This window comes from Populus trichocarpa, chromosome 13, assembly GCF_000002775.5.
Source record: "Populus trichocarpa isolate Nisqually-1 chromosome 13, P.trichocarpa_v4.1, whole genome shotgun sequence".
Lineage (NCBI taxonomy): Eukaryota > Viridiplantae > Streptophyta > Magnoliopsida > Malpighiales > Salicaceae > Populus > Populus trichocarpa.
The window spans coordinates 238,231-265,828 of record NC_037297.2 but is presented as its reverse complement, the minus strand read 5'-3'; the positions used below and the strand labels follow the sequence as shown (position 1 = coordinate 265,828).

At 35.4% G+C, this 27,598-nt stretch overlaps 2 protein-coding genes and 1 pseudogene across 5 annotated transcripts; 2 read left to right on the top strand and 1 right to left on the bottom strand.

Annotated features, from left to right (window-relative positions):
* The first annotated feature begins 6,944 nt into the window (after nt 1-6,944).
* LOC18104004 (serine/threonine-protein kinase haspin homolog) lies at nt 6,945-13,559 on the top strand (annotated as a pseudogene).
* A 3,366-nt stretch (nt 13,560-16,925) lies between these two features.
* Nucleotides 16,926-20,102, top strand: LOC7478876 (uncharacterized). Of its 3 annotated transcripts, none has more exons than XR_002977322.2 (5): nt 16,926-17,245; nt 17,496-18,968; nt 19,056-19,173; nt 19,255-19,640; nt 19,940-20,102. XR_002977322.2 is itself a non-coding variant. In XM_024583431.2 (4 exons), the coding sequence occupies exons 1-4, from the start codon at nt 17,179-17,181 to the stop codon at nt 19,421-19,423; spliced, it is 1,827 nt and encodes a 608-aa protein (XP_024439199.2). In that variant the 5' UTR covers nt 16,926-17,178; the 3' UTR covers nt 19,424-19,820. The 3 variants fall into 3 exon arrangements, 1 of the variants encoding a protein (XP_024439199.2); XR_002977323.2 differs by having other exon boundaries at nt 19,831-20,102; XM_024583431.2 differs by lacking the exon at nt 19,940-20,102 and having other exon boundaries at nt 19,255-19,820.
* Nucleotides 20,103-20,675: 573 nt separating this feature from the next.
* Nucleotides 20,676-25,854, bottom strand: LOC7465215 (nuclear envelope-associated protein 2). 2 transcript variants are annotated; one of them, XM_024583435.2, is made up of 6 exons: nt 25,605-25,848; nt 24,757-25,006; nt 24,450-24,557; nt 21,739-22,200; nt 21,537-21,638; nt 20,676-21,102 (listed from the first exon to the last, which is right to left on the bottom strand). In XM_024583435.2, exons 2-6 carry the CDS (start codon nt 24,946-24,948, stop codon nt 20,932-20,934), a joined length of 1,035 nt encoding a protein of 344 aa, XP_024439203.2. In that variant the 5' UTR covers nt 24,949-25,006; nt 25,605-25,848; the 3' UTR covers nt 20,676-20,931. The 2 variants fall into 2 exon arrangements, with proteins under 2 accessions (XP_024439203.2, XP_024439204.2); XM_024583436.2 differs by having other exon boundaries at nt 24,474-24,557; nt 24,757-25,854.
* Between the last annotated feature and the right edge of the window lie 1,744 nt (nt 25,855-27,598).

Genomic DNA, 27,598 nt, shown 5'->3' with positions numbered 1-27,598 from the left:
AAGTACTAAATTAGAGAAAAAGTTATCTGCTGATGAGGCATCTACCAACTGTGAGTTATAAAGCAAGCGCTTTAGAGTTAATCTAGCTGCAATCTCTCATGTTACTAAACTTAATTTAAGCAGCCCGTGACCCATTTGCTTAAAAATCAGATTGGATTTGATTTCTATGATCCCGGTGACTATGGGACTTGATTGATCGCACTCTAGTCATAATAATTATGTGCTTAATTAAAGCTTTAAGTTTGGCTTTCTGATAATCTAGACATGATGTGTCAATATCTTGTAGCCAAATCTGGAAATGTATACATGGACCCATTATTGTCATGGCCCATGACGTGAAGAGCTGTTAAGCATCAATTGCTTAGAATTTTGTGCCCTCGAGCAAACCTCTTTAAAGAGTATGATAATATTAATTTCTCGAATCTTTTTCCCACTCCTCTATCACAACGTGCAACCAATGGCAAAGCTTAGAGGTGATAAAAAATAATTTTATTAAACCTAGTATTATAATTATTAAATCTGGTCCGGGGTTGACCCGGCTGAGGGTTCGAGTCCCGGGTTTTATGGGTCGTCCCGGGTCAACCTGGAAATATTAAAAAAAAATTAAATTTTTAATATTTTATAAGAAAAAATCAATGTAAATATAAGCTATACATATTATAAATAATAAAGCTTAAAAGAATATTTTAAAAAAAAAATTTATCCCACGTTAAAAAGATATTATGTTAAGTTTTTAAGTTTAAGTATTTAAACCAAAAAAAAAATTTTATCACACATTAAAAAAACATGGTTTTTTTCTTGTGAAGATAGAGTATATATATCAACGGGTTTCAAATCCCACATTAAAAAGATATTATGTTATCCTTTTAAGTTGAAGTATTTAAACCAAAAGGTTTTTTATTCCACATTGAAAAAACATAACTTTTTTCTTGGGAACATAGAATATATATACTAATAGGTTTCAAATCTCACATTTGAAATAAAAAAACATCGGGTCTCGCCCCGGTCACGAATTGACCCGCCGGTCTTTTGACAAACCCGGACCGGTCCAGCCCCCAGGTCAACCTGCTGGACCGGTCCGGGTTTAATAACTATGTCAGTACATAACCCTATTTATGGTTAAGGTTAGAGTTTTAAGTTGTTAACGTGAGTTCAAAAAATCAAATCAGTTAATCATTAAATTAAATAAATTAAATTTATTTTGATTTTTGTTTTTAATTTAGTATAAACCGTCAAAGAATTAATTCAACCCTATAATTTAAATTATTAGATGAGATCCCAATATATTATTTATATTATTCTCTAACACATCTTTTCAAGTGAAAGCTCTTTGGACTTGAAACTTGCACAGACTCACACTGTCTTGTACTTAATTTTTTTTTATCAAATAAATAGAGATGAAGAGATTCAAATTCGTAACCACTTGGTCATCGAGGCTTTGATATTGTATCAAAGAAATAATTTAACTCAATAACTTACACTATTAGATGAGATTTCAAAATATAATTTATATTATTTTCTAACATAAACTAGATGTTAGGTTAACAAGTCATCAAGTTAATTTATTAATTTAAACTAGGTTTAATAATATTGATACGGTGCAACTCTTGCTTGTGAACAGTGCCTAATATTTCTTAGCAGTTAATTAAGCAAGCCAAGTTCTCAAGATTTTTTTTTGTCGTCGAGGAGATTCTTACTTATCAGCATCATGATAAATCCTTTTCAAGCCTTACTTCATATGTAACAATATTAACGGTCACTTAGAGAGTTAATTAATTGCATGTATTAAGTCATGAAAATGCCATACACAATACGCATGCATGCATGCATACATGCATGGTTCAATTGTGTGCGTGTGAAGAAGTCTTCTTCCTTGCAAATTTCTATACATGTGTCCATAAATGGCTCTTTTATGCGTCCCCTGCACTTTCCTTTCCTGTCTTCTTTGCCATGGTGATATTCTCTAACTTGTCAATGAGCTACAAACGCTGTAACCCTAATTAAGACATTCAGCGAAATGGGCTCTTGTTTGTCGTGTGTGAGAAAAAACAAATATTACGATAATGATGTTTCACTTTTTTTTCCATCAAGTTAAGATGAAGGGAAGCTTAAAGCTGGTTGGTCGACTTTAATTTAAAGTGAAATTTTGAAAAAGAGAAATCATAACAAATTGTGATTTGAAGGAACTTCACCTCGCTCTAGGATTGGTCGAATTCTTTTTTTTTTCTCTTTTTTATTTAAATACAATGAAAATATAATTGCATAAAATTAACTACAAGTATATATTAAATAAAGTCGAAAAATCCAGAGACAAAAATGTTCCTTTTCACGTGCCAGAAACAATAGAAAAAATTGCACTGTCTTTAGGTGCAAGGGAACAGTGCACAGCTACATGGAAACACCATGTTTTTTTTATAATAATAATGTGTAAAGATTATATATGATGATCGACCACTTCCATTATTGGGAGAGCAAGCAAAGCAAGAGGGCATGCAAAATAAATCGGTGTGGATGGATGCTTATGTGCCCCTAACCACAAGCATTATCCAAAATAATCCATGCAATTTATAGGGTAGGTGGCTGCTACAAAGTGTCACCTTGAAATGAAATGAAATCTTGAAGTGATTGATATTTTGCTAATCACTGATTTTCCATGATATAATTAATATTATCAGTACAGCAAATCGATCCGACTATGACCCCTTTTTTTTATATATATAGAAAAAAATGGATTGTGACTTTGATAAGATTGACAAGGCTCAAGCAACCCGATATTTATATTATATACTAAGAGTATTAATTACTATTGTATAATTTATAGGTTAGGGTTCTGGTTACCCAAATGGCCCAACCCAATCTGAGAATGTAAAGGGCCGAGAGAGGCTTATTAATTTATCATCATAACCAGAGAAGGAAAGGTATAGAGAGGGTGTGAGGGAGAATTTGTTTACTGGTTGAATTGAATATCTATCATTTTTATTAAAAAAAAAGAGAGAGAGGAAAGGTTTTGTTTCTTCTTAATTAGTGATCAATTCAGTGTAATAATCAGATTGATTTGTTTAATAATCCAAGATGTTGGATTTTGATGATGATTGATCAATGTACGTAGCTTAATTTCAAAACTTGTACTCCAAGAAATTCAAGCCTATACCCTTTGAAGAATTTGTTTCAAGTAAATATGACAGTGCTCTTCTTCTAGTAAATTTCTTATTTTTTAATCTGGCCAACTGGATGTTGCTGCAAAGCCTGCAATGGCAAAGAAGCAAAAATAAAGATGGGAAGGAAGGGAAGCTGCTATCGGTAAGTGATATGTTGGCGAGTATATATGGACCAAAAATCTGATAATAAACCTAAGAAGGGCTCTTCTTCAAGCAGTACTAAGGGCAAGAACAAGTTGTCTTCGTCTTACACTGATAGCAATGATTTTCCCTCTGACGAAGACGAAGACGAAGACGGAGATAGAATCTCTGATGGTGATCAGCAGGTAGAAAGGTATCCAAACAAGCGCGGGCCAGAAGTGAAACCAGTTGATGTTGTTCTGTCTGATAAAGAGTTTAAAAAGCGTGGAAAGAGGTAACTTATTGCTATCGATCCATGCTAGCTATTGAGCTGGCGAAGTAGGAGTGCTTAAAGATGATGGTGATGCTTCCACGGTTGTTATTTGGGAGCCGGGTTTCTGTGCTTGATGGGGAAGATGGAGGTGATGCAAATGTGAAAGATATAACAGTAGAGGATTTTTGTGTCTCGGTTTTGGGAAAGGAGATACATGAAAATTCATCTATGAAGATATATATCACTCATTTTTTCCATGCACATGCTCACCCTGTCGTGTGTAGATGAAGAAACCAACTTTAACAAATTGGTATGCGCCATGTCTAAAATAGTACGGACAAGCGTTCTGAAACTAGCTGAGCGCCGTTTCAGGGCAGGGCAAACTTGCAGATTAATGCATGCCCTTTTTCCAAGCCACAGAAAGGACTGCTCTATTGCTAGTTTTCATAGCTCCTGTGTTTGCATATTGGCGCTTTGAAGCTCTTGATTCTGTTGGTATTTCTAGTGGCTTTCAGAAGGGAATGCCTTATAGGAAGGAAATCAGTGACATAGGTAGGTTGAGATGGTTACGAAAATGGTAGTTTAGGATATACCGGCAGCTCGTGTGCAGCTCAATTTATCAAGAAGAAAGTTTCTTGTGAGACTGACCAGCTCACTTATGTCTACATAATGATCGTACGTCCATTAATCTGATGCTACATACAGCAACTTTATTGACAGCATGGAGAAGAAAACTGTCAGTTCTTACTCCGACTGGGATCATCTCCCACCAATGAAAATCAATGAACCTGAGGCCAAGAAAGTACTACCTTGCATCTTATACCTGTAATTACTTTATTGTTGTGTTGGCTTTTTTGGTTTTGATAGCAATATAACATCTTCATTGGCAGTCTGAAAATTGGGATGACAAGCAGTATATATACTCTTGATCCTCAAGACAAGAAGCCAGATCAGGTAACATATTATCATATGATCTCCCTAAGCTCTTTCACTTGCGTTGCAGATGTCAATGTTTCGCAGATTTCAAGGATAAACCAGAACTTTATGTTCAACCAGCTTGAGATATATATTATATACGTTGGCATTGAAATGTGGCAGGTAATTAATGATCTTACACTCAGGGAATAGAAAAAACATTAGAAATGTCTTGGTATGTGATGACCCTCAGTATGGAAAGCATAAAGACGCGTGTTGCCTTTTCCCATTCAATTTAAATCATTCAAACTGGTGCTTTTCTTGGTATTGTTAGAGATTTGTTGAATTTGTGACAGACTGAAACAAGAAGACAGCAGGTAAAGAAAGATATAATTTCATCCTTTAATTTTAAATTCAAGTTAAAAAATTAAAAATTAAAAATTTTAAAAGTTATTCACTGGACAAGGTTTAATAACAATACCAAATAGTTTTTTATAACCTTAATATTTTTTATTACAATTAAAAAAAAATTATTCCAACCTTGTAACGCAAATATATAAACTAATTTATTACTAAATCCAAGCCTAAGTCAAATGAAAAAATTTCATAATTTTTCTAAAATCTACCTTAAAATTAAATTGAAAAATTATTAAGAATCTATTTGATATTGTAGTAGTAATTATTTTTCAAAGTGTTTTTCATTTAAAAATACATTGAAATAATATTTTTTTTTATTTTTTAAAATTTATTTTTGACATTAACATATCAAAACGATCTAAAAATACCTAAAAAAATTATTTAAAACAAAAAAATTATTTTTTATAAAAAAATATTCTAACCACAAAAACAATTTAGTACCGAAATGAATTGAATTGTTCTGGTACTTTAGTTATTTGAGGACAAAAAATAAACAACGGCGTTTTGTCACTTTCCTTATGGTTTTTCACCTTCTCAATTACAATTACAACAATAGCTAAAAGGAATCAGTGTGTTTTACTGTGAACTGCACAGTGCAGTCCACAGTAAAACACTGATTCCTTAGGCTTTTTTTTTTTTTTTTTTTTAAGTTGTCTAATTTTTTTAGCTGTTTTTTTTAATGATTTTTGGGATTTTTTTTTTTTGCTTCTTTCTTTGTTTTTTTTAATTAATTTTTTTCGTTTAGTTTAGTTTGTTAATGTTAAATTTCTTTCTATTTAGTTATTAGACTTTCATGACACATATCCCGAGTTTCACGGGTTAACCTGGTTTCACGGGTGAACCCAGTTAATTCCGGGTTGACCCGTCAATTTTTTTATTATTATTATTTTCATAAATATTTTTGTTTAATTTAGTTTGTTAATGTTAAATTTTTTTTTATTTAGTTATCAGACTTTCATGACACAAATACTGAGTTTAACAGGTTAACATGGTTTGACGAATTAACCCGGATTTTTTTTCTTTTTAATTAATTTTTTTTGTTTAGTTCAATTTGTTAATGTTCACTTTTTTTTATTTAGTTACCAGACATTCATGACACGGATCCCGGGTTTAACGGGTTAACTTGGTTTGACGAGTTAACCTGAATTTTATTTTTTTTTGCTTTTTTTTTCTTTTTAATTATTTTTTTCGTTTAGTTTGGTTTGTTAATATTAAATTTCTTTCTATTTAGTTTTTTTTCTTCTTAGAGGTTTTTTTTCATTTATTTTTTCTTTTTAATTTTATTTATTTAATTAATTTAGTTTATTAATATTAAATTTTTTTCTAAGTAGTTCTCGGCTGATGCCTTTAGTTTTTTTTTATGCCTTTGACTGTGAACTGCACAGTGCAGTCCACAGTGAAAAGGCTGATGCCTTTTTTTTTAATTAATTTTTTTCATTTAATTTAAATTGATGTTAAATTTTTTTCTATTTAGTTATCAAACTTTTATTACACGGATTCCGGGTTTGACAGGTTAACCTGGTTTGACGAGTTAGCCCAGTTAATTCTGGGTTAACCCATTAATTTGTTTTTTTCTTTTTAATTATCAAACTTTCACGATGCGAATTCAAGGTATGACGAGTTAACATGGTTTGAAGGGTTAACCCAATTAATTCATCTTTTTTTTTTCTTTTTTTTCATTAGTTTTTTTTCTTTATGTTGGTTTTTTTTCTTTTTAACTAATCTATTTAATTATCACACTTTTATGATACGACCTTGCAGCCAGACTCACGTCCAATGCTATTGGGTCTGGTATTGCAATCCAGACACTTTTATGCTAAGGGTTAACCCAAGTTTAATGTTATTATTAATATTATAAACATTACTCTTGGGTCAGGTGTTGCAACCAAACCTGAGATTCTTGGATATAACTTTGCAAAAAAACCTAACACTTTTAGATCTTGACTATTTTTAAAATGCAAAAAATAATTGACCCGCGGCATCACGTGAGGTATGTAACTAGTATAAAAACTACACGTTATCGGAGACCACTCCCGCCCAGGCATCAACTCCAACATTTCAAAACTTCCTCCCTGTAATCTCAATAGGGTATTGACAAGATGAGATCAGTAGATTCTCTGGCACGGTCTGTCAGAGCCTTTTGAGGCATAGTACTAATGATGGGTTCCAAAGCAGGTACCTTAAAATCTTCAATTTTTTACCATAAACTATCAATATAATGTAGTAGCTAGGAACACTTTTGTTGTTGTTTTAGGTGGAGAAAGAAGAGTTGATTTTTGGTCAGAAATCATTGCTGAAGAAGGAGGAGGAGGAGGAGGAAGGCAATCACTTCAAAAAAAAAAACAACCCATTTACCAAAGTAGGAGAAGACAAACACCACACCAAATTCAAATAACTTCCACAAGATGCCAACTTGTAATGTTAAATGATAAAGACTCTAGCTTTATCATTTCGGGATTCAGCAACTCTATATACAGCAGTAACAGCACCCCGCTCTTCCTTTCTTTTTTTTCTTTTCTCTTTTCAAGTTCTGCTTCAAAAGTCCAAAAGGAGCGCAGAGACTGCTGGAAACGGTTTCTCGATCGGAGGCTCGGGCTTGCTTGAACCTCTTAGATGTCTGGTACGGGGCAGGGAAGATCCATTGAAAGCGAAAGCCTTCCCTCCCCTCTTTGGTTATTCCCGTGAGGTTGGGCATTCCCCGGGCACCGGATATGAGTATGGATATTGAAAGTTCAACCCCTGCCTAGGTCAACGGTGATAGACAGATAATATTGATATAAAGATGAAACAGAAATGAAGAAAGAATAAAGAGTAGGACCGTTGATATCTTTACAAACCGGGCACGCGATTAGTGTCCTTTTTGAAACCTCCCTGGCAATATCTAGTGATCAGTGCAGGAAACAAAAGGAGGTGACCTGTCAATCAAGACGGAGGGAACATCGGTAAGGGAAAGAATCCAATAAGAGATCAGCCACTGGCTCAACGCAACTTTTTGTGGTTTTGTTTCTGGGTTTTGCAGGAGACAGTTGGAGTTGAAGGATAATGAGGAGAATAGAGTGAGTTTTGGTGGTGGTGGTGGTGATCGTGCCACTAAACGTGTCAGTTGGAATCGTTCACTTTCTACCAGGTTAATTCAACTCAATTCCCTCTTTTCAATGAACTCTAAATGATGGCTTTTTCTTGTTGATTGTGGTTCTTTTTGGTCTTGCAACGGTGGGTTGTTGAAGTTTTTTCTTCTTGTTGTTGTTGTTTCTTGATGTTTATCATCACTCACATAGGATATCACTTGTGCTATTCTAGTTTAGAACTGTAGAATTATTAGGCTTTGATGTGTTCTATTATTTGCAAGTATCCTCGTTCTACATGCTCTTTCCTTTTCACTTTCGTTTGTGCTGTGTGTTACTCACGTAATGCTAGGGAAATTCATGGCTAGTACATTTTCAGCGTTTGAGAATCGAGATGCTGTCATGTAAGCTATAATCTTTTTTTCTCAAACTTAACTAGCATGCCCCTTTTGCAATGGTATTATTTTGTGCTAGACTCAGAGGGAGGATAAGTATAGCTGTTGCTGCTCGTGTGGACAATCAGCCTCGACAAAAACAGGCTAGAAAAAAAGGGAAAACCACCCGTTCCGAAAGTTATCTCCATTATTATTTCCTGCGTGTTCTCTTATGTTTTGTTATTACCATTCTGGTTTCTTCTAGACTGCATTTGCTCTTTCAAGTTTCTAGCACTAATTTTTTTTTCTTCCTGTTCTGGTTCCTTGTAAAGTTTGTGCTTTGATTTCTGGTGTTTGAAGGGAAAAGCAGCACAACATCCCGATTTTTGGAAAGAAAAGCAATACTTAGAAGAGGTTGATGCTTTTGAGTTGCTGGAAGAGAGCCCATCTCCGAAAAGCTCTGGTACATGGGCCACAGACAATGAAACTGATGCGGTTGTTATACCGCATTTGTCATCAAGATAAGAGAATTGGCTTTATTGCGAAGAAGTTAAACTAAAGTTGTGGGCCTTCTAGATATTAGGAACTCCAACCATGCCTCCCTTGGAACCTATGTGTGGCGATGATTTGAACATTGTAGATTTGATAACTCCAGAAAAACCTGTTTTGAATACTAATTCGAAACTGCATTCTGTCCAGAGTAGAATTAAATCGTATTTACCAGGTAAAGATGTACTTGAAAGGAATTCACTTGATGAGGGTTGTGAAGAAATTGAAGGAGCAGCTAAGAAACTGTCTTCAGCTTCAACGTCTACTTTATCAGATCATGACATGAACATTGTGGATTTGATAACTCCAGAAAAACCTGTTTTGAAGACTAAATTCGAAACCGCATTCTGTCCAGAGTAGAATTAAATCGTATTTAACAAGTAAAGATGTACTTAAAAGGAATTCACCTACACAAAAGAGAAGTTCTATTTTGGTGTGTGATGAGGGTTGTGAAGACATTGAAGGTGCAGTTAAGAAACTGTCTTTAGCTTCAACGTCTACTTTATCAGATCATGACTTGAACATTGTGGATTTGATAACTCCAGAAAATCCTGATTTGGAGACTAATTCGAAAATGCATTCTGTCCAGAGTAGAATTAAATCATATTTACAAAGTATAGATGTACTTGAAAGGAATTCTCTTTCACAAAAGAGCAGTTCTATGTTGGTGTGTGATGAGGGTTGTGAAGGCATTGAAGGTGCAATTAAGAAACTGTCTTTAGCTTCAACGTCTACTTTATCAGATCATGATTACGGGGATCCATTTGCTGCGCTATTGGCAGTCTGTGGACAGTCAGTTCCATTGACATTGCTGGAAGTATTCTCTAAATTAATATTGGCTTGTTCTTTTTCCCATTGTGCAGCCGCTCTTTTCCCCTACAAGATGCTCTTACATATATTCATATTGTTTTGACTCACGAGAGGTCATTAAACAATGCATGCGTGCAAACCTTGTTCAGTTTTCTATATTTGTATGCATTTCCAAACAATATTTCTTTTCAAAGAAGCAATTATTTTATCTGGATGGTGTCTGCAGCTGTTTGGTCGGGGGTTGACTTTTACAACATTTTTTCTTACTTTGAGATGGACTGTTCATATAAAAAATCATGATGGATCAGTTCATATTTTATTTGAACTGTGTATTAGTTCCTTCCATCATTAGTTTCATTTGTTGAAAAATGAAACAGAAGCCTATCTTGGAATCAATAACTTCCAGTATGGTCTGTAGAAAGTTGTGTTGTAGCTATTTTGCATTCCCTGAACCAAAAATATTGTAATCAGACATCTGTACTTTAAAAACTTATAAAAAATTGTTGGCTGTGTCTTTTGAAAGATGAAAGTAAGACTTTTGAGAGAAGAAAAGCACATATTGTGTCAGAGTTGCCTCGTTGAGCTTTAGGTCAGGGAATTATCTTGATCATGGCACACTCATTGATTGGAGGTGGTCCGTATCATTTAAGTGATTGATCGATGTGTAATAACTGCATTACTGAAGTCAGTAATTCACACAAATTTACCTGCCAGACTTCAGTCATATAACTTATCTTTGCAGTTGTTACACCTGTTGTTTTTGTTCTTGGGTTTTTTATTCTTATTTTCTTCTCAACTCAGCACCGAGTCATTTAAATTGAGCTCCTTCATCCTTGAAACTGGTGACAAAAAAAACTTTGTTTTTGCAGTGAACCAGATAATATTGTCAAGGTGGGTGAAGGCACTTATGGAGAAGCATTTGAAGCTGGTAATACTGCCTGCAAAATAGTCCCCATTGATGGGGATATATCGGTAAATGGAGAAGTACAGAAGGTATTAAACAATAACAACATTTCCATTTATAACTTTTCTGTGAAGTCACTCATGGTCAACATATGATAGGCAGAAATGCACTCATGGTTATCATATTGACACTTTCTTCGTGGATTATTATTGCCGAAGCATTTGATTTTCCATGTTCTAGAGATCAGAAGAATTGCTCGAGGAGGTTATCCTTTCTCGAACTCTCAACAATATCAGATCACATGATTCTGACGTGGACAACGCTTGCACAACATTCATCGAAATTCTAGAGTATGTGATCCAAGTACTGCTATATTTTTTCTGCAACTGCTTAGTATCTTTTGAAAACAATAACCTGCAATAGGTTGCTTTCTTTTTAGTGTGGTCAGTAGGCTTACATTCTGGAATTGAAGAAATCCATATTGTGTTATGTTTGTTCAATGGCTTTGCTTTGCAAATTGAGCTGAGCAATAGCATACGGCTATAAGCTAGATAGACTTGGATTTGCAGAGGGTAGACTTAACTTATGAATAATATGAAAACTCATCTTTGAGTTAATTTACATATCTGTTGCAGCCTAATACTTTTACTTTCTAGATTTTCTACAGTACGTGATATCTAATGATCTCTTTTTTATCCGCAGTCTAAGAGTGTGCGAAGGTCCTTATGACCCTGCCTTGGTCAGAGCATGGGAATATTGGGATGAAAGGCATGGTTCTGAAAATGATCATCCTAAGGAGTTTCCACAGAAACAGGTTTAGCGTTGAGCTTTTATAGACATAACTGACTGCTTTCAAAAATACATCCGCTTCCTGCACGCACGATGTACATGCATGTTTTATATGTAGATATTTACATTGAATTGGCTGAAGTTGCAAAATCCCCGTATGACATCAGTGCTGCAAGTTTCTAGAGTAAGGTTTATAGGTTTTTTTACCATGTTCAATTAATTTATGCAGTGCTATGTTGTGTTTGTATTACAACATGGTGGGAAAGACCTTGAAAGCTTTGTGCTCTTAAACTTTGATGAAGTGCATAGTTTATTGGTTCAGGTAATGATGTACATTTTATTCAAGCATTTTTTGTCAATTCTTCACTGAGCTGCCACCTTCAAGATTTACTGTGTCTATCGTGCTCTGCAGGTTACAGCTGGCTTAGCTATCGCAGAAGCTGCATATGAATTTGAGCATCGTGACCTGCACTGGTTTGTTGTTTCTGGAAATAAATAATATTGTTTTTCTTGCATGAGTGCTGATTTAGGACTTTTTTGTTGCAGGGGAAACATTCTTTTGCGTCGAAATGACTCTACTACAGTGCAGTTTATCCTGGAGGGGAAGAAAATGATTTTCAGAACTTCAGGATTATTGATCTCAATAATTGATTTTACTCTGTCCAGAATTAATACAGGTGAGTTCTTTAATTTTTCTTAATATTATCCACATAAATGTTTAGAATTATACTTGATTCATGATAAGCTAACAGACCCTTATTTACACAGGTCAAGATATACTCTTCCTGGACTTAACCTCGGACCCTTATCTCTTTAAGGGCCCGAAAGGAGATAGACAGGCAAGAGCCACAATACAAGCTGTAGGTCCTGTTTATTTCAGAATATTGGCTAATTGATTCCTAACATCATGTGCAGGCAGAAACGTATAGGAAGATGAAGGAAGTAACTGGAGACTTCTGGGAAGGAAGGTGATATTGTTGATCGCTTTTCATCTTTCTTGAACGCATAAGAGGAGCATGCTGGTGTTTTTACTCTACTTCATTTGCTCATAAGGCATTAGATATGAAACAGTTAAAATCTATGCCAATTCAGCTGAACATATGCACAGCCTATTTTTGCAAAATGTAATCCAGTGCAGCACAAATATTTTCCTGATATGTTGCATATGTGGTTGCCTGTGCTGTATCACAAGCAATCATATGTTCTTCTACAACCCTAAGTCACATTTTGGAGAAATGCATTCGAGTCATTTTCACAGCTGTTTTTCCTGTTGTATCAGGGTGTCTTGGTTTCAAGCACTAGGAAAGACAAAAAAATGTTGTTCTTACTTTTTTTTCTCTTACTTGCTCAGGCCTCAGGGGCTTTTCTTCTAGCTTATCAAAACTTCATGTTTGGTTATTGGAAAGATGGTATGACTGTTTTGTCTCATTTTCTACAGCTTTCCCAAGACAAATGTATTGTGGTTGATATACTTGGTGGACATATTGCTCCTGAAGAGATCTTTTGTAAGTCTCTCTTTTTCTACTGACTATGAAATGAGGTATCTTTTTTATTTATCAAATTTTCCACGTTTTGTTGCTTAACATAAAAGCACCTCCTAGCAGTGTGTAGCATAGTCATGGCTCCTAAAAACTTTTCATACATTGAAAGCTAATATGTTCCATGAAAAAGAAACAGATGTTTTTGCTGCATCCTAATCTTATACAACCATTTTAACTGTAATTGTTAGATTTTTATGTGCTTAACTTAGTGTTAATGTGATACCAGGATCGCTCTTCAAAAAATGAGGGAGATTTGCACTCATTGAAAAAGCGTCTCAGCAAGTATAATTCAGCTAAGGAAGCTATTATTTTGGATCCCTTCTTCAGCAACTTGCTTGTTATGTAAATAAAATGAGCCGTGAGAAGGCATAAGCAATCAAAGTTTTTGTAAATTATAACATAGATGCTTGTTATGCTAGAACACATGCACCATGTTAAGTGTGCAAGTAACATAGGAAAAGAGAGTTCATGTCATTGATTTGAAGTTCACTAAGTTGATCTGATCTTTATCTGGCTGTGGATGGCATGTAGGGCTGCCCAATGTTTTATACTGTCTTTTTGGTCACTTTGCAATAAAGTTTGAATGCTGAATCACTTGACTCTGTTCTTCCTCAAAGAATTGATGGGATTCCTATGTGCACCTCTGTAGGTGTATTTTAGTGGAGTGTATCTACTTTTTCTTTCAGTGAATGCAAATGTTACATTCTAGCTGATAAAACATAGATTAGTGTTACAGAATAGATGGTTAATCATCCTACTTGTTTTGGCTTGTTCTTTTTCATTCTTAATCCTTCCGAATTGGCTACCACATGCTATGAAGTAGAAATCCTTGATGATGGGAATTACAAATGTCCTCGCTGATAGCCAAGTGCAAGTAATACTTGACATCTTTTGAGCAAAATCTGTAACAATAATGCAGAAACTAGCAAGGGACACCCTGGATTTGTAGGCAACTCCAACAATAAACTAAAGGGCGGTGGTCTCTCTCGTGCGTTATATTTTCATGAACTACCTGCAACTTGCTGTTTCTGAATCTTTTTACTGTGCACACTCAAAAGCACAGTGCAGCAAATGATGTCACTCAAGATTGTTGCTCTAATAAAAGTTACTTTAGCTTCTATTAACTTTTTAATCTTTCTTTCCCTTTCCTTTTCCTTTTCCTTTATCAAGCAAAAATATGCTCACTGGCTACCCAAAAACAACACTTGGAAGAGTATGGAAAGAATTCAAAGATGAGATACAATACTTTCTATCCTCTTAACCAGAAGCCAGCATGGTATGTTCCAAAAGGTGTGGACACACAATTTGATGAGCGTCATTAATTAGCATCTTTTTTCTTTAAATCTCTGATTCTATAGCAGCAAATGACCCGAAATGTGAGTGTCAGTTATAGGCAGATTATGCTTAGCACATCCCAGGTCTCTAATGCTTTGATGAAGGAATTTGATATGACACTGATTTTATCCGTCATTTAGAAAGTAAGGGGCAAAACTAGATTAGAAAAAGGCAATATATCAGATATTAAAGTACCAATATCTCTGTTAGGGCTTAGTTTATCTTCTCTTTTTCTTCTTTCTTCTTTTCTTTTTACCAGGGTTCATGCATGGATTCCTGTTTTCTGTCAACCTTATCACCACCAATAGGTATGACTACCCTCTTTCTCGCCCTCTCTACTGTGCTTGCTTTCGGCCATGAAGTGTTACCTAGTCAGCCAAGGTGCTTTTGAAATCATCAAAACTTGAAAGGAGAGAAGCACATTACGTTATTCCACATGGGTTGTCCCTACCCAATGGAATATCTTATATATCCCATAGAAAGTGGCACTAATAATGTTGTTACAAAGGTTAAGGCACCACTAATGTATCTATGTCACTGTGTAAAGCCATTGGTTTTCTACTTTCTACTCTAATTACACCATGTGGTCCCTCTACTATATGTCTTTGATCAACTGGATCCCTTTACTACTAATTTGATTAATAAGATCCTTCTATAGAATGTTCTCTTTACAATCAGGACCCTCATCCTATGATGGCTTTAATGATAAATGGGTACAGAAATGAGAAAACTTCAAGAATTTTATTTTATTTTTCCAAATGTTTTTCTTATTTTAATAAATCGAGTGTCTTGATTGTGAAAAGAATGTAGTAGGGGGGGTGATTAATTGAACTCCCATAGTAGAGGGACGATGGATGCAATTGACCCGACAAGCTTCTACATGGTGTTTTATTACATAGATGAATCATAAGTGTAGGCAGCTTATGTGAATGAATGCTAATTTTGTTCCTTTACAGGATGTTTTGTCTGCTAAGAACATGGTGGGCTTGGAAAAATAAAAATTGAAATCTTGTCCTAGAAGAAACTGCCTAAAAAACATGGTTGAGGTTTTAGGCCTAATCCAAAGCCTCTTTTGGCCTTCAATAAATAAAAACAATTAGTGGGATTTGTTGAGCTCAGCAGATTTGACTTAGGTATCCTCCTTTTACACAGTCCAATCAATCTCAAATCCTCAAGGTTTTGCTAAGATAGGGTGATGGATGCCGAGAGCAGCAGTACATTCTCCTTTTTCTTATAGTCTCTCAACTTAACTTTCAGGCATTTTTTTTTAGCCTACTGTGATTCTTGATTCTTTTATTATCTTTCGAAAAACTGCAAGCATTTTCGCAGGATAAATTTGCCAATTGGCATGTAAAATGCAAATGAATGGCAAAAAATGTCCATGAAATAGCATACTTTTGGATGCTATGGTTCTCAACCGTGATATTTATTATATGTTGCGGTCAAAAACCGTGAAAAAATTTTAATTGATATCGCGATTTATAACCATGATATATATTTAAATTCAAGAATAATTGATCGATTGGTTCACAAAAAAAATCACAAAACTGTTAAAATCTAGATCCTGAAGATGAGATTTTTAAAATTTAAAAATTTAACGGTCAAAGCAGTGATTCTATAACTACTATAAGGTAAACAACCTTTGAAAACTCATGTAAAAATATGAGTATGATCCAATAGTCAAATCAAAAGTGATAGTACTTTTGAGCCACCATTCTGGTCAGGCGTGATAAAACTTCCTCCTGGTCTAGACCTGACTCATTAGTCCATAAATGCATTTGTTAGGTCATCCACATAATCTGTCTAGAGTATATCCTCATCTAGTTATGACAGACCAACACCTAACTACTTAGAATCATTCATGAGAATTGTTGGGTGAACAATATCTGTTTTTCAATTTACAAGTTGGATAAAGATTTATATTTTTACTCATTAAACATTTTTGAAAGAAAAAAATCATAAAATTATAATTTTTGTATTAAACAGTTGACCGATTATGCATCTATATCCAACCAATTAGCATTTTCCGCGCTTCAAAAACGCGACATGTTTAAATGTCATTATTCTGAAGCGCAACAACTATTTCTTCACACTTAAAAATAGCGATATTTAGACACGTTTTAGAAACACAATAAGATAAAAATATGTTATTTCACCTAATCTTTTTCAATATTGTTATTCTGCCCAAACTTTTAATTTATTGTCTTAATTTTTTAAAAAAAATTAATTTTCTCATAAGTAATAATATTTAAATATTTTAGCTGTCTGCCCAGGTTCTGCAGAAGAATCTTCGCACATATAGTAAAGAAAATTTAAGCTTGTTAAGAGCTGTCAGTGGAAAACAATGGCATAAGTTCTTGTTGGACAGTGCAATATTGATGGATACAAGAAAAATGAAAAACATTTTACTGTGGTAATTTAAAACAGTAGCAGAGCATTTATGAGGGGAAACATAACAGGGCAGGTCTTGCCATCCTTGTATTGTGAAACCCTTTTGGGACAAGCAGACAAAGGCATGCCATCTTTGCTTATTATATTTGTACTGTGTAACATGCATGTGGGCGGGCATATCTTATGGAATTTGTCTTGGTGTGTGGAGGAAGATGCTTTCAGTTTTGAGCCCAATTGTGTTTTTCGGGAAAGATAAAAAAAGAAGCTATAAAAGCAGTGGTTGATCACTTGATTCTCTCTACTGTTGGGAAACAGCACATTTTCCAGTCCCATCCTTCATGCCAAAGGAACACCTTCCTTCCTTTATAACTTTCTTCTTTTCTCTCCTAACCTTTTATCTGCAACGCCTTTTCCCCTTCTATATCTCTCTCAATATTCTATGAGCATTCTCTTTTAAACAACACTCCCATTGTATGAATCTCTTTAAAAATCCATAGGGTTCTCCTCCAGCAACCCAGAAAACACCTCTCATTATAATGGCCGGAGTAGCATCAAAGTGCCTCTTCTTATTCTTCTTGTCTCTTCTCACTATTAGCTCTTCTGGTAAGTATCTTTTATTTCTTGTTCACACCTTTTCTCTCCTTAAAATTCAGTGCAAAGAAGAGTTAGAGTTTAGCCTACCCCTACCCCACTTGTGTAAAGCTGTATAGTTTTTCTTTTCTATTCTATTTTTTTCTCTCTCACATATTCACTGTTAATAAGAAGTACTAGCTGCTTGAATTCATGGATGAGCTCAAACTTTTTGAAGTTTGAATCTTTGTTGAACTAGATCATTTCTTGTTTTTTGTTACAGGAACTCTAGTGGGTTTCTCCTACAATGCCAGAGGAATCACCGCAGCTTCTTCACTTAGCAGAACAGTATCATTTCTTGAGCTAAACAAGGTCTTTGCAAGTCATTTAAGAGTTTTTGCTTCAGATCACAAGGTTTTGAGTGCACTTTCCAACTTTAATGTGTCTGTTGATCTTTATTTAGATGACAGCTTGGTTGAGAATTTGATAAATTCTAAACCATCTGCTATCTCCTGGTTTAAGACCCTATTAGTGACCTTTCTACCCCATGTGAACATCAAAAGCATCATTGTAAGCGGCAACAATGACTTGCCAAAGCTTTTATACACTTTGAAATCAATCCATTCAGTCCTGAATAGGTTTCATGTTGACAGTGAAGTTAAGGTCTCGGTAGCATTTTCGTTGTCATTCTTAGAAAATTTGGATAGAACACAAGAAAATGACCTCCATGGGATTTTGGGATCTATCAAGAGGACCAAGTCTTTTGTCACTGTAGAAACCAGTCTTGATGTGGATGTAGAACTGGGGATGAAAGATCTTTTTATTCAATCAATGATCCAAAAAGTCACAGCTGCCACTTCTCTACTTTCTCCCTATGATGTTCTCATAGCTATGACAATCAGGAGCCTTGTTGTTCCTGGTGCAAAAGAAGTAGCTGAGTTTGCTGAGAAGGTTTCAAAATCTTTAGAAAACAGTAAGATCACAGGTCAGGTAGCTGGATTGTATGCAGAAGTATCTTCGGTAGAAGATTTCATGGAAAAGGAGCTGAAGAGGGAACATGAACAAATCTTTCCTTCATCTCGGAGAGAGCTCTTAACAAACTTCAGAACTACTTTACATGATGATATAATCAATACACCTACAGTTTTTCCGACAAATCCCGGATCAACACCACCAGGGACTCTCCTGCCAGATACTCCAGCACCAACAATAGTCACTGTCCCTGCTACCAATCCTGCCAATCCAGTCACTGTAACACCGACCAATCCTGTATCCACTCCATTACCTTTCCCCTACACCACACCTGTCGATTTCCCCCCTGCAAATCCTTCTGTCAATCCACCAGTACCAATTAGCAATCCAGTCACAACACCAGCACCTATTACAGTTCCAGGTGCACAGCCAGTGACTAATCCTGTGACAACCTATCCAGCCCCAACAGGCAATGTTCCAGTCACAGCACCAGTCACAAATCCTGTGGCGCCTCCTGCAACGACAAATGCTCCAGCAATACCAGGACAGAGCTGGTGTGTGGCCAGGTCTGGAGTGACGGAGACAGCACTTCAATCAGCATTGGATTATGCGTGTGGAATGGGAGGTGCAGATTGTTCACAGATCCAGCAAGGAGGGAATTGTTACAATCCAAACTCTCTTCAAAACCACGCTTCATTTGCATTCAACAGCTATTTTCAGAAGAATCCTGCGGCAACCAGCTGTGATTTTGGAGGAACAGCCACTATAGTTAATGTGAATCCAAGTAAGAAATCTGATTGACTCACAGATTTGGGATTGTTCTTAAAATTAATATTCCGAATATTCACAGACTCACATAACATTGAAACAGGCACTGGTTCCTGCATTTATCCAACATCATCATCTTCATCAGGCACTCCATCATTGCCAGCGCCAACAACTTCATCTGCAAATCCAGCAACAACATCACCGGTTGTCGGCGTGTCAGGGTAATTTCTTTATCATCCGTGAGTTAGGAACTCATTAGTACAAATTCAATAACTCAAAAACTAACACTCTGATTTCCGCAGCACTCCATCAGTTTTGAACTCATCAACCAACCCTGCCTCAAGTTTTGGGTTCGATACTCCTCCCATTCTTAACCCTCCAGCATCCATGTCAGCTAATTTGCAGCCATTTATTGGTTGTGCCATTTTGGTAACATCATTTGTTGCCAGAACAATCATTCTAGACATGTAGAACAAAGAATTTCTTTATGTACACCAAATGGATTGGAAGCTCATGCTTTCAGCAGAAGATCAGAACTGCAGCAGTTTCCAAGTTCTGTACAGAACCATCTTTCATAGAAAAAGAAACTAGAGGGAAGTTCCAAAAGAATGAATTACAACACCAACATCCTGATAACATTTTCTGGCTGGCCGGAAGTTGCGCAGAATGTAAGACTTTACTGCCGAAGGTACAAATCAACTTCTATGTTTACATGTTTAGTATTAGGCTGAAAGTAGTGAAATTTAATGAGGCTGGGTAGTACTAGATGTACGATGGCAATTTTGTTCCTGTACATTTTCACAAAGTTGCAGAATTTGTAGTTTAGAGTTTCTGATTAATCTAGTTAAATTATTCACATTTGTGATCACTTATTTTAGCAATTTTATCGGATGGCTGAGGAGTGCATGGTAGGAGCAGGGATACAAGAAGTTTCTTAGGTGGATGATTTATGAGGATAAACCTAAAGTTTAGCTCTTACCTTTACAGGGTAAGAACCTATGGAGGCTCAGTTCAGATGGTAAGTGGATCTGCTTCCCATGCTAGCGTCCAAGCTTCAAATCCATATGATCAACCTGTTTAAAACCAAACTAGCAAGCAAGAGACATGGTCTTTGCATGCAAAAAGATTTATACAAGGTGAATTAGTTTCACATACGATGGATACAAGATTTTCTCGACTGTCAAAATCGCCCCGTGACTTCTTTGGCAAAAACCAAATTTACACCAGTTAACATATTTGTTAAGATGCTCTAATCGTTCAATTTCCATTCCAGATAGGAAAAATGCTAATTCAGTACACAAATTAGTCAAAAAGTTCACCCCATATTTCCTGGGAAAAACAACAAAGGCCGACCCCGCCAGAGCCTGAATCATGCCAGGTGATGAAAAGCATCTCCTAACGGCTAATAGGATTAACGAGGACTTGATGCTCTAATGCATTAGATGCCAATTTATATTCTCAAATCATTTTGTTTAGAATATGCACCAAACGCTTGACTTGAATCAGGACACAGCATCAGCTAGCTAGCCTAGCTTACAGTTGAAAATCAGATGACATATTCTGTTGGTAGCATGATCTCTCCTGTCCCCACAATATTAATAATGTCCTGGTTTGACTACAACTATATATATATATATATATATATATAAACCCAGATTTTAATGCAAGAAAAAATGATAGCAAAGCTTGCACAAGGCAGGTTATAATCATGCCATCCAGCTGGTAAAATCAACAGCATAAAAGAGCTAATCTTTTTCAAGTCATGGGTTCAAATATGGAAGCCAAACGGCTGTACATAGATTTAAAACGTACAGCATAACTAGAGGACTCTAGTTCTAACGGGAACAAAAAACGCACCTTTGACTAGACTGCACAAGGAAAAGGTACTCCACTCTAGGCTATCTCTACAAGCTAAATGGCTTCTGAAGCTCCCCAAAACCTATGATAACAAGACATTTACAACAATCTAGCCTACTATTTCATCGCTTTGAGAACACAACCAAGATCAACATAGACAAAGAAACTACAATCTTGAAGTTAGATGTCTCCCAGAAATTTTGCTTTTCATTGTTTCCCTCAGATACAGCCTGCTGTTTTGCTGCTATCTGATCTCGGAGTTCTTTCAGAGCTTTGTCCCTTCGCTCTCCCATCTGTTAAGATGAATATAAACACAATTAAATAATAGTACATGAAAGTGCAATCTAGCAGTGGAAATAACTTGAGCATATTGAAAGAACATGACCACCAAAAACTACAGAGAAAAAAGGACTCGTCTAATATCAACAGAAGAGCACAACAATAACCACTCAAAAAACTTTGATGTTGTAAAACGTTCAATTAATTTGAACCTAAATGAGCCCGTGTCAAAATGCAGCTACTTGCGCACGACAAGTATGCATTGATGTGGTTCACTTAGTTGATGAAACAGCTAAATACTGCAAGGAGGCATCTGAACATTTTCAAGCATGGTGCTCTTCTGATATGCAAAATGATAAGGTAAAGCCAACAACACAGGAGGAAGTCTTATTCACAGCAGTCAATGCAACCATCCAGTTCCAGGCAAAAGAGTAAAGACAAAAATTACCCTCTGAAGCCTTCGAGTCTGAGCGCGAGCTTCCTGAAGACAGAATTCCAACTTCAACACCCTCTTCTTCAATTCCTGATCAGCTCGTCGTTGTTTCTCTAACTGCCAACAAGCAGGTTGAATCTCACAAATTACCAGGTCCGTGGACCTTAAATGACAATAGAATTAAAGAGATTATAGATACAGCTAAAGATGGATGCACCTGTGATTCTAATTCCTTGGTTTTAAGCTTCCAGTGAGTGGACATAACTCTTATTTCATCTTTCAGTTTGGCTATTTCTTCATCCTTAACAACTAAAATTTTGTTCATCTTGTCAAAGTTTTTAGGAGAAACTTCATCTAATAATTTCCTCAGTTCACAATCTTTACTGTCTCCTGCCTGGGAAATAGCTCGCATAATATCATGCTCAATTCTCATAACTTCATCTTTCAGTTGCCTTTGGGAAGATTCTCTTGCTTGAAGATCCTTCTGCAAATTATCTAATTGATCTCCTAGCCTGCTTACACGCTCTTCATGCTCTTTTAATGAGCTGTTCTTTGCATCTATTTCTTTTATCAGTGCTAAACATTGAAGCTGCACTGACTGAGCTGAGGCAGCACTCGCATCTGCCGTAGCTCGAGTGGCTGCAAGTTGTGATCTGAGACCATCCAACTCTGTGAGGTACTGTGGCCAATTAAAAGAATAAAAATCAGAATAACTGAAGTTTTAACAAGCAAGAAGCTTGCAGATGATAAAATATAAAAATGGAAAGGGTTCATAATCCAGAGATGGTTATATTGCAAATCATACAGTAACACAACTACCAATGAGCAATCTCCATTAAGGCGCCATTTAGAACTAACTGCATTCCAAACAGCATTTCATGAAAATTTAGGGTTTTTTTTGCTTAAAATTAAATATTTTTTTATGTTTTCGGATCGTTTTGATATGCTGATATCAAAATTAATTTTTAAAAAATGAAAAAACATTGTTTTGATGTATTTCCGAGCAAAAAACATTTTAAAAAACCGCTATCACACTCCCAAACACCCCCTAAATGTCTTTTAAAACTCATCCCAATATCAAGAGGTGACAGGTATGTTAATTCTTAGATACATGAAAACTATAATGTGACACCATGTTGTAATATTCAAAAGGTTGTCTTGAGCTAGGAGCACAGAGATTTTTTCTCTTTAATTATTCCAATTCCTCAATGATCATCCAGTCAATATAAACTGTTTCATGCGTGTATGTTTTCTGAAAAGTGACATACTGTGATGTGCAAGGAGGTGACCACCAGTACATAAATGCCTGCAAGGTAATCCCTTTAAAGAGAGTAACAATGGTTGCTTAAAGATTGACTTGTTACAAAATGATGGGTGCTTAAAGATTATATCAGATCTAGAAACTCCTACTGTCTACAATAAGTCTTCAATTAAAGCTGAAGGTTCTAAAGAATGATATGCTCTAAATGAAACAATAATAAGCTGCTGTACTCTTATCTGATTGCATAAATCAATGCACAAAAGCTAAAGAGGTTTACTTTTGTACAATTCCCCACAGATAGCATCTCACATCATTGTGTTACCCTAGATTTACTAATGTCAGTCCTCTATCCTCAACCTCCATCTTTTCCTTTAGTAGCATGCTACAACTCTGGAGAAGTTACTAACACATGAAAAACTCAATGAAACTCCTATTACAAAGTGTCTCACGTGCTCTTATGAAATGTCAAAAGTAAAGAGGCAATTACAGTATCCTTGCCTACGTAAAGGGGATGTATACAATGGTTTGGTAGTTAAATTTGATGCTATCTGCCAACATGATGGTGATGGCATCAAGTGCAACCTATATGGCTTCTTTTTATGTGACAAGCTTACTACACATATATGGTAGCCTTAAATGCCTCAATTGCTTTCTATCCATGATTGGAATAGACATGTATCAAAGACATAGAGACAAACACAAATAAACAGGTCTCCTCCTACCTTTTCCTTTTGCTGTGGTTGGGAAGGGGCATAACATAAAGAGAGAGAGAGAAACTAGCCCAGGCTTAATTGGTTTGTACTGACATCTCATCACTCATCTCACCAAGTTTTACTGCAATGGTGCTGACGTGCAGAGGATCCCAATTCCCAGGATTATTTGGTATGAAGTCATCACCATTTTACATAGCCATTCAATTGGGATTTATTTGGAATAAATCACCAAAATAATTGGGGCAGAGATAAGTGCAACATAACATGGATCTTGTGATAATTTAATGATTCCAAGAGCGACCATCACCTTCAAATTTGCAAATGAGATATTTCGTTTACTGTTCAACTAATCTTCCAAGAATTAAATATGAAATCTACATGATTTCCTTAAATTACATAGTCAATTAAAGTTTCAATTAATGCAGCCCCGTCAAGAATCACAGCAATCAATACACAGCCTAATGAAAGTGGTAGCTAAACTAAATGATATTTTGAACACCGTCCAAACAAAGCATTTTGTCTTAAGAATATCCTAAAGAAATTGCAGGAAGCTGTTTTGACCAACTTTCTAATACAATCCATAATTTTGCAAAATAAAAACCTAAGAAGTTGGGTCGCCGACAACAACATAACAAAAGGTTATCTTAAAGCATTCACGCTAATAGATTACAATGGGGGACAACAATAAAAAAATTGAAACATTCCGGTGACCTTTCCCCCTTAAGGCTCGACCCAGGAAAACAAATTGAAAGGGCCAAAAGGTCAATAGCCATCCAAAAGGATGAGGATCAGATATGTGGATTGTGTGTTAAGATGCACAGAAAAAAACACCCTCACAGCCCAGATCAACTTACTCCGTGAAGCAAATAACTCCAATATGATAAGTACTCATGTTTGAATTTCAGATCAAAGGAAACTAAAAAGTGAAGTCAAAGCTGGGATATTGAGTGGAACCTTCTCAGCGGTAGAAGCTGTCACCTGAAGCTGGCCATTTTTCTCCTCCAATCGCTCCTGCAATCTGCTAATCTCCACTTCCATGGTTTTAGCCTTATTTTCTGCTTCCTGTTAAAAATCAAAACACACACAAAAGCACTGCTTCCTGTTAAAAACACACAACCACTGATTAATTGACTCCAAAAAATAAACAAAACCCCTAATGACCCCACAATCAAAAGGACCACGAAAAGAAAGAAAGCAATGATTAAATCTAAAGAACTCAAAAAAAACATACAAAAAGAAACCAAAACCAGAAATCATCTACCTGTCTAGTTACTGTTTCTTTAGCGAATGATTGCTCTTGAGATGCAAGGCGGTTGCGTGCTTCCTTTAACTCAGCAGCTAAAGAAACAACATTTTTCCTAAAACCTTGCTTCTTCTCATTTAAATCCTTCAATAAAGGATCAGTCTCTCTTACAGAAGAAGATATTGATGATGGTTTCTCCAAAACTGACATCAGTACTTAATGGTGATTTTGATCAAACAGCAACTACACTGAATCTTTGCTCAAAGATCTGATACAGATAACACATGCATATACTGACTCAAAACTTGCTTTCTAAAGAGGAAAACAAAATCAAAGATTTATGATTTGGTCTATGCAGTGCTTGCAGCGAAAGCTATGGCCTTTGGTGTCTGCATGTGAAAATATTTAATTTGAAGGGTACCCCATGAGTTCAAATTCATAAATAACCACTGTATTCAATTTCAAATACTTTGCCTTGATCTAGTCCAAGAAAAATAAATAAAATTGAAATTTATTATTTTATTTTTTATGGCACAAAATAATGCATAATATCTCGACCAAATTTATAATGGAGAGAGAGAGGGGCACGTAAAGGGTGTGTCGCTTTCAACTAATAAATAAACGTAGAGAGAGAGAAATAAGGAATCATCTAAGGAAGGTCTGCTTAAAACACAAAAAAAATTCAAACTTTAAGCTGGATTCAAGCAACCTAGAACACAACACACAACCAAGTCAAGACTCGAAGGGGTCTCTGCAAAGAAATGAACTTTCTTTAAAAAAAACTTATCTTTACCCACAGGACACAGGATAGAGATCACAGAAAACATGTCTGCTTAACAAAACAAGAAGAAAGAAAGAAAACCCACCAGCAGCAAAAGAGAGACAGGAGACAGGAGAGAAACGACATGGAATGTTTTTTTTGGCAAGCTTAAGGTTCTGTTATTGCCATGTATGGATCGTCCAGCGATGGTGATTGGGAGTTGGGTAAAATCAGACGGAGAGCATGAATTTAGGGTTTTAATTTTATTGTCAATTAGTGCAAGTAAGAAAACAAATCCAATCAAATCAAAGCTGTTTTTTTATTATTGTTGTTTTATAAAAAGACATGTCTGAAACAGAGACAAGCTAGAGAGAGATAGTGACAGAGAGTTTAGGTTCGGAGTGAAACCGAACCTTGGGTTTGCTGAAATGACAAAAGCCGAAGCTAAAAACAGGTGTTTTCCATTTGATTCCCTCGTTTGACTTTGAGCGCGGCAAATCCAAATGTTTTAGCTAAACTGTTGTTGTTGTGACACGTGGGTGTGTTTTGACCGTAGGATTTTTATGGGTCGGCCTTATTCCTCTATTATTTTTAAAAAATTATAACCGTAAATTAAAAGTTTATGCAAAGTAACATTTTTAAAATTAAAAAAAGTGAAATACTACAATTTTACCTTGTTGTTTTTCTAAAACGATATATTTACTCAATATCAATATTTTTAATATTTCTAAGCACGAGAAAATAATTATTACTCTTTATAATAACAATATTTAAATATATTGTACTTTTAAAACACGAAAATTGCTAATTAATTGGCCGGTTGGATATTATTGTGAAATCGATCGACCATTTCACATAGAAACCATAATTTAAAAAAAAATCATTCAAGTATATTTTGTGAGTAAAAATACACATATTTATCCAACTTGTAGACTAAAAAACAGACTATGATTAAAAAATTTAAAAAATTATTGTTTATATAGTAATTCTCACGAGTGATTTTGAGCAGTCAGGTATGGGTCTATCATAACTGGATGATGATATATCACTGATGTATTATGTGAATGGCCTAACATATGCATTTATAGACCAATGACATAAGTTTAGATCTAGAAGGAGGTTTGGTCTCGCCAGACTAGAATGATGACTCAAAAGGACCGTGACTTTTGATCTGACTGTTGGATCATGCTCTTACAAGAGTTTGTAGAGGCTATTTTTTTTGAAATAGCTAAGGAATCGCTGCTCCGACTGTCGTATCATTAGATTTCAAAAATCTTGCTTTGGGGCCCTAGTTTTGATAATTTTGTGATTTTCCTTACGAATCGGTTGACTGATTTAATGAACTAGTTAACCAATTAGTTTTGAATTTAAATAGATGTTGCCGTTGTGAATTACAAAACCAATTAAAATTTTATTATGTTTCACAATCATGACATCCAAAAATATACTATTTCACTAAAACTTTTGCTTATATTTATATTTCACCATTTATTTGCATTTTACATGAATTAGATTGGAAGAACCCTAAATTAATGTTTCTTCCCATATTGGCAATAAGGTGACGGAGCAACCTTGAAGGGTAGCTGAAAGTCAAGTTTTGGGTTTGCTTTTCAATTGTCACGAGTTCGAGTCATTTAAGAACCACTTAAGGCTTACATAGTTATTAATTCAGGGCCCGTGGAATTAGTCAAAGTACACGCAAGCTGACCCGATCATCAAAATTAATTAATTAATAATAATAATAAGGTGAGGGAGGCAACCATGTCGCAGATTCTCATGCCCTTCAAAATGAATGCTTTGACAATGTGAAATAATCATTTAATTTGATGTTCCCAGTTGAGTTCACACTCCAAATGAAGAATTTAATTACCAATATCTGGTTATTATCTTCAAATAAAGCCAATGACAATGAAAACAGAAAATACATATTTTTTATATATTTTATTTTAATAATACATAAATTCACTGTGGAATTGTATCAATTTTATTTTATATTTTTTTATTATTTATTTAATCAAACATGTTTATATCTTTATTGTTTTTATCTTTTCTATTCATGTTTTTCATTTTCATTTGTTGGACTTTAAATTTGATGTTTTA

Excerpts from the sequence above, each read along its gene's own strand:
- LOC7465215 (XM_024583435.2), bottom strand. The coding sequence starts at position 24,948 with ATGTCAGTTTTGGAGAAACCATCATCAATATCTTCTTCTGTAAGAGAG. Across the intron at positions 24,558-24,756 it reads AAGAAACAGTAACTAGACAG|GAAGCAGAAAATAAGGCTAA; the intron begins GTAGATGATTTC and ends GATTTTTAACAG. Across the intron at positions 21,103-21,536 it reads AGACTCGAAGGCTTCAGAGG|ATGGGAGAGCGAAGGGACAA; the intron begins GTAATTTTTGTC and ends TCATCTTAACAG.
- LOC7478876 (XM_024583431.2), top strand. The coding sequence starts at position 17,179 with ATGGCCGGAGTAGCATCAAAGTGCCTCTTCTTATTCTTCTTGTCTCTT. Across the intron at positions 18,969-19,055 it reads TATAGTTAATGTGAATCCAA|GCACTGGTTCCTGCATTTAT; the intron begins GTAAGAAATCTG and ends ACATTGAAACAG. Across the intron at positions 19,174-19,254 it reads CCGGTTGTCGGCGTGTCAGG|CACTCCATCAGTTTTGAACT; the intron begins GTAATTTCTTTA and ends TGATTTCCGCAG.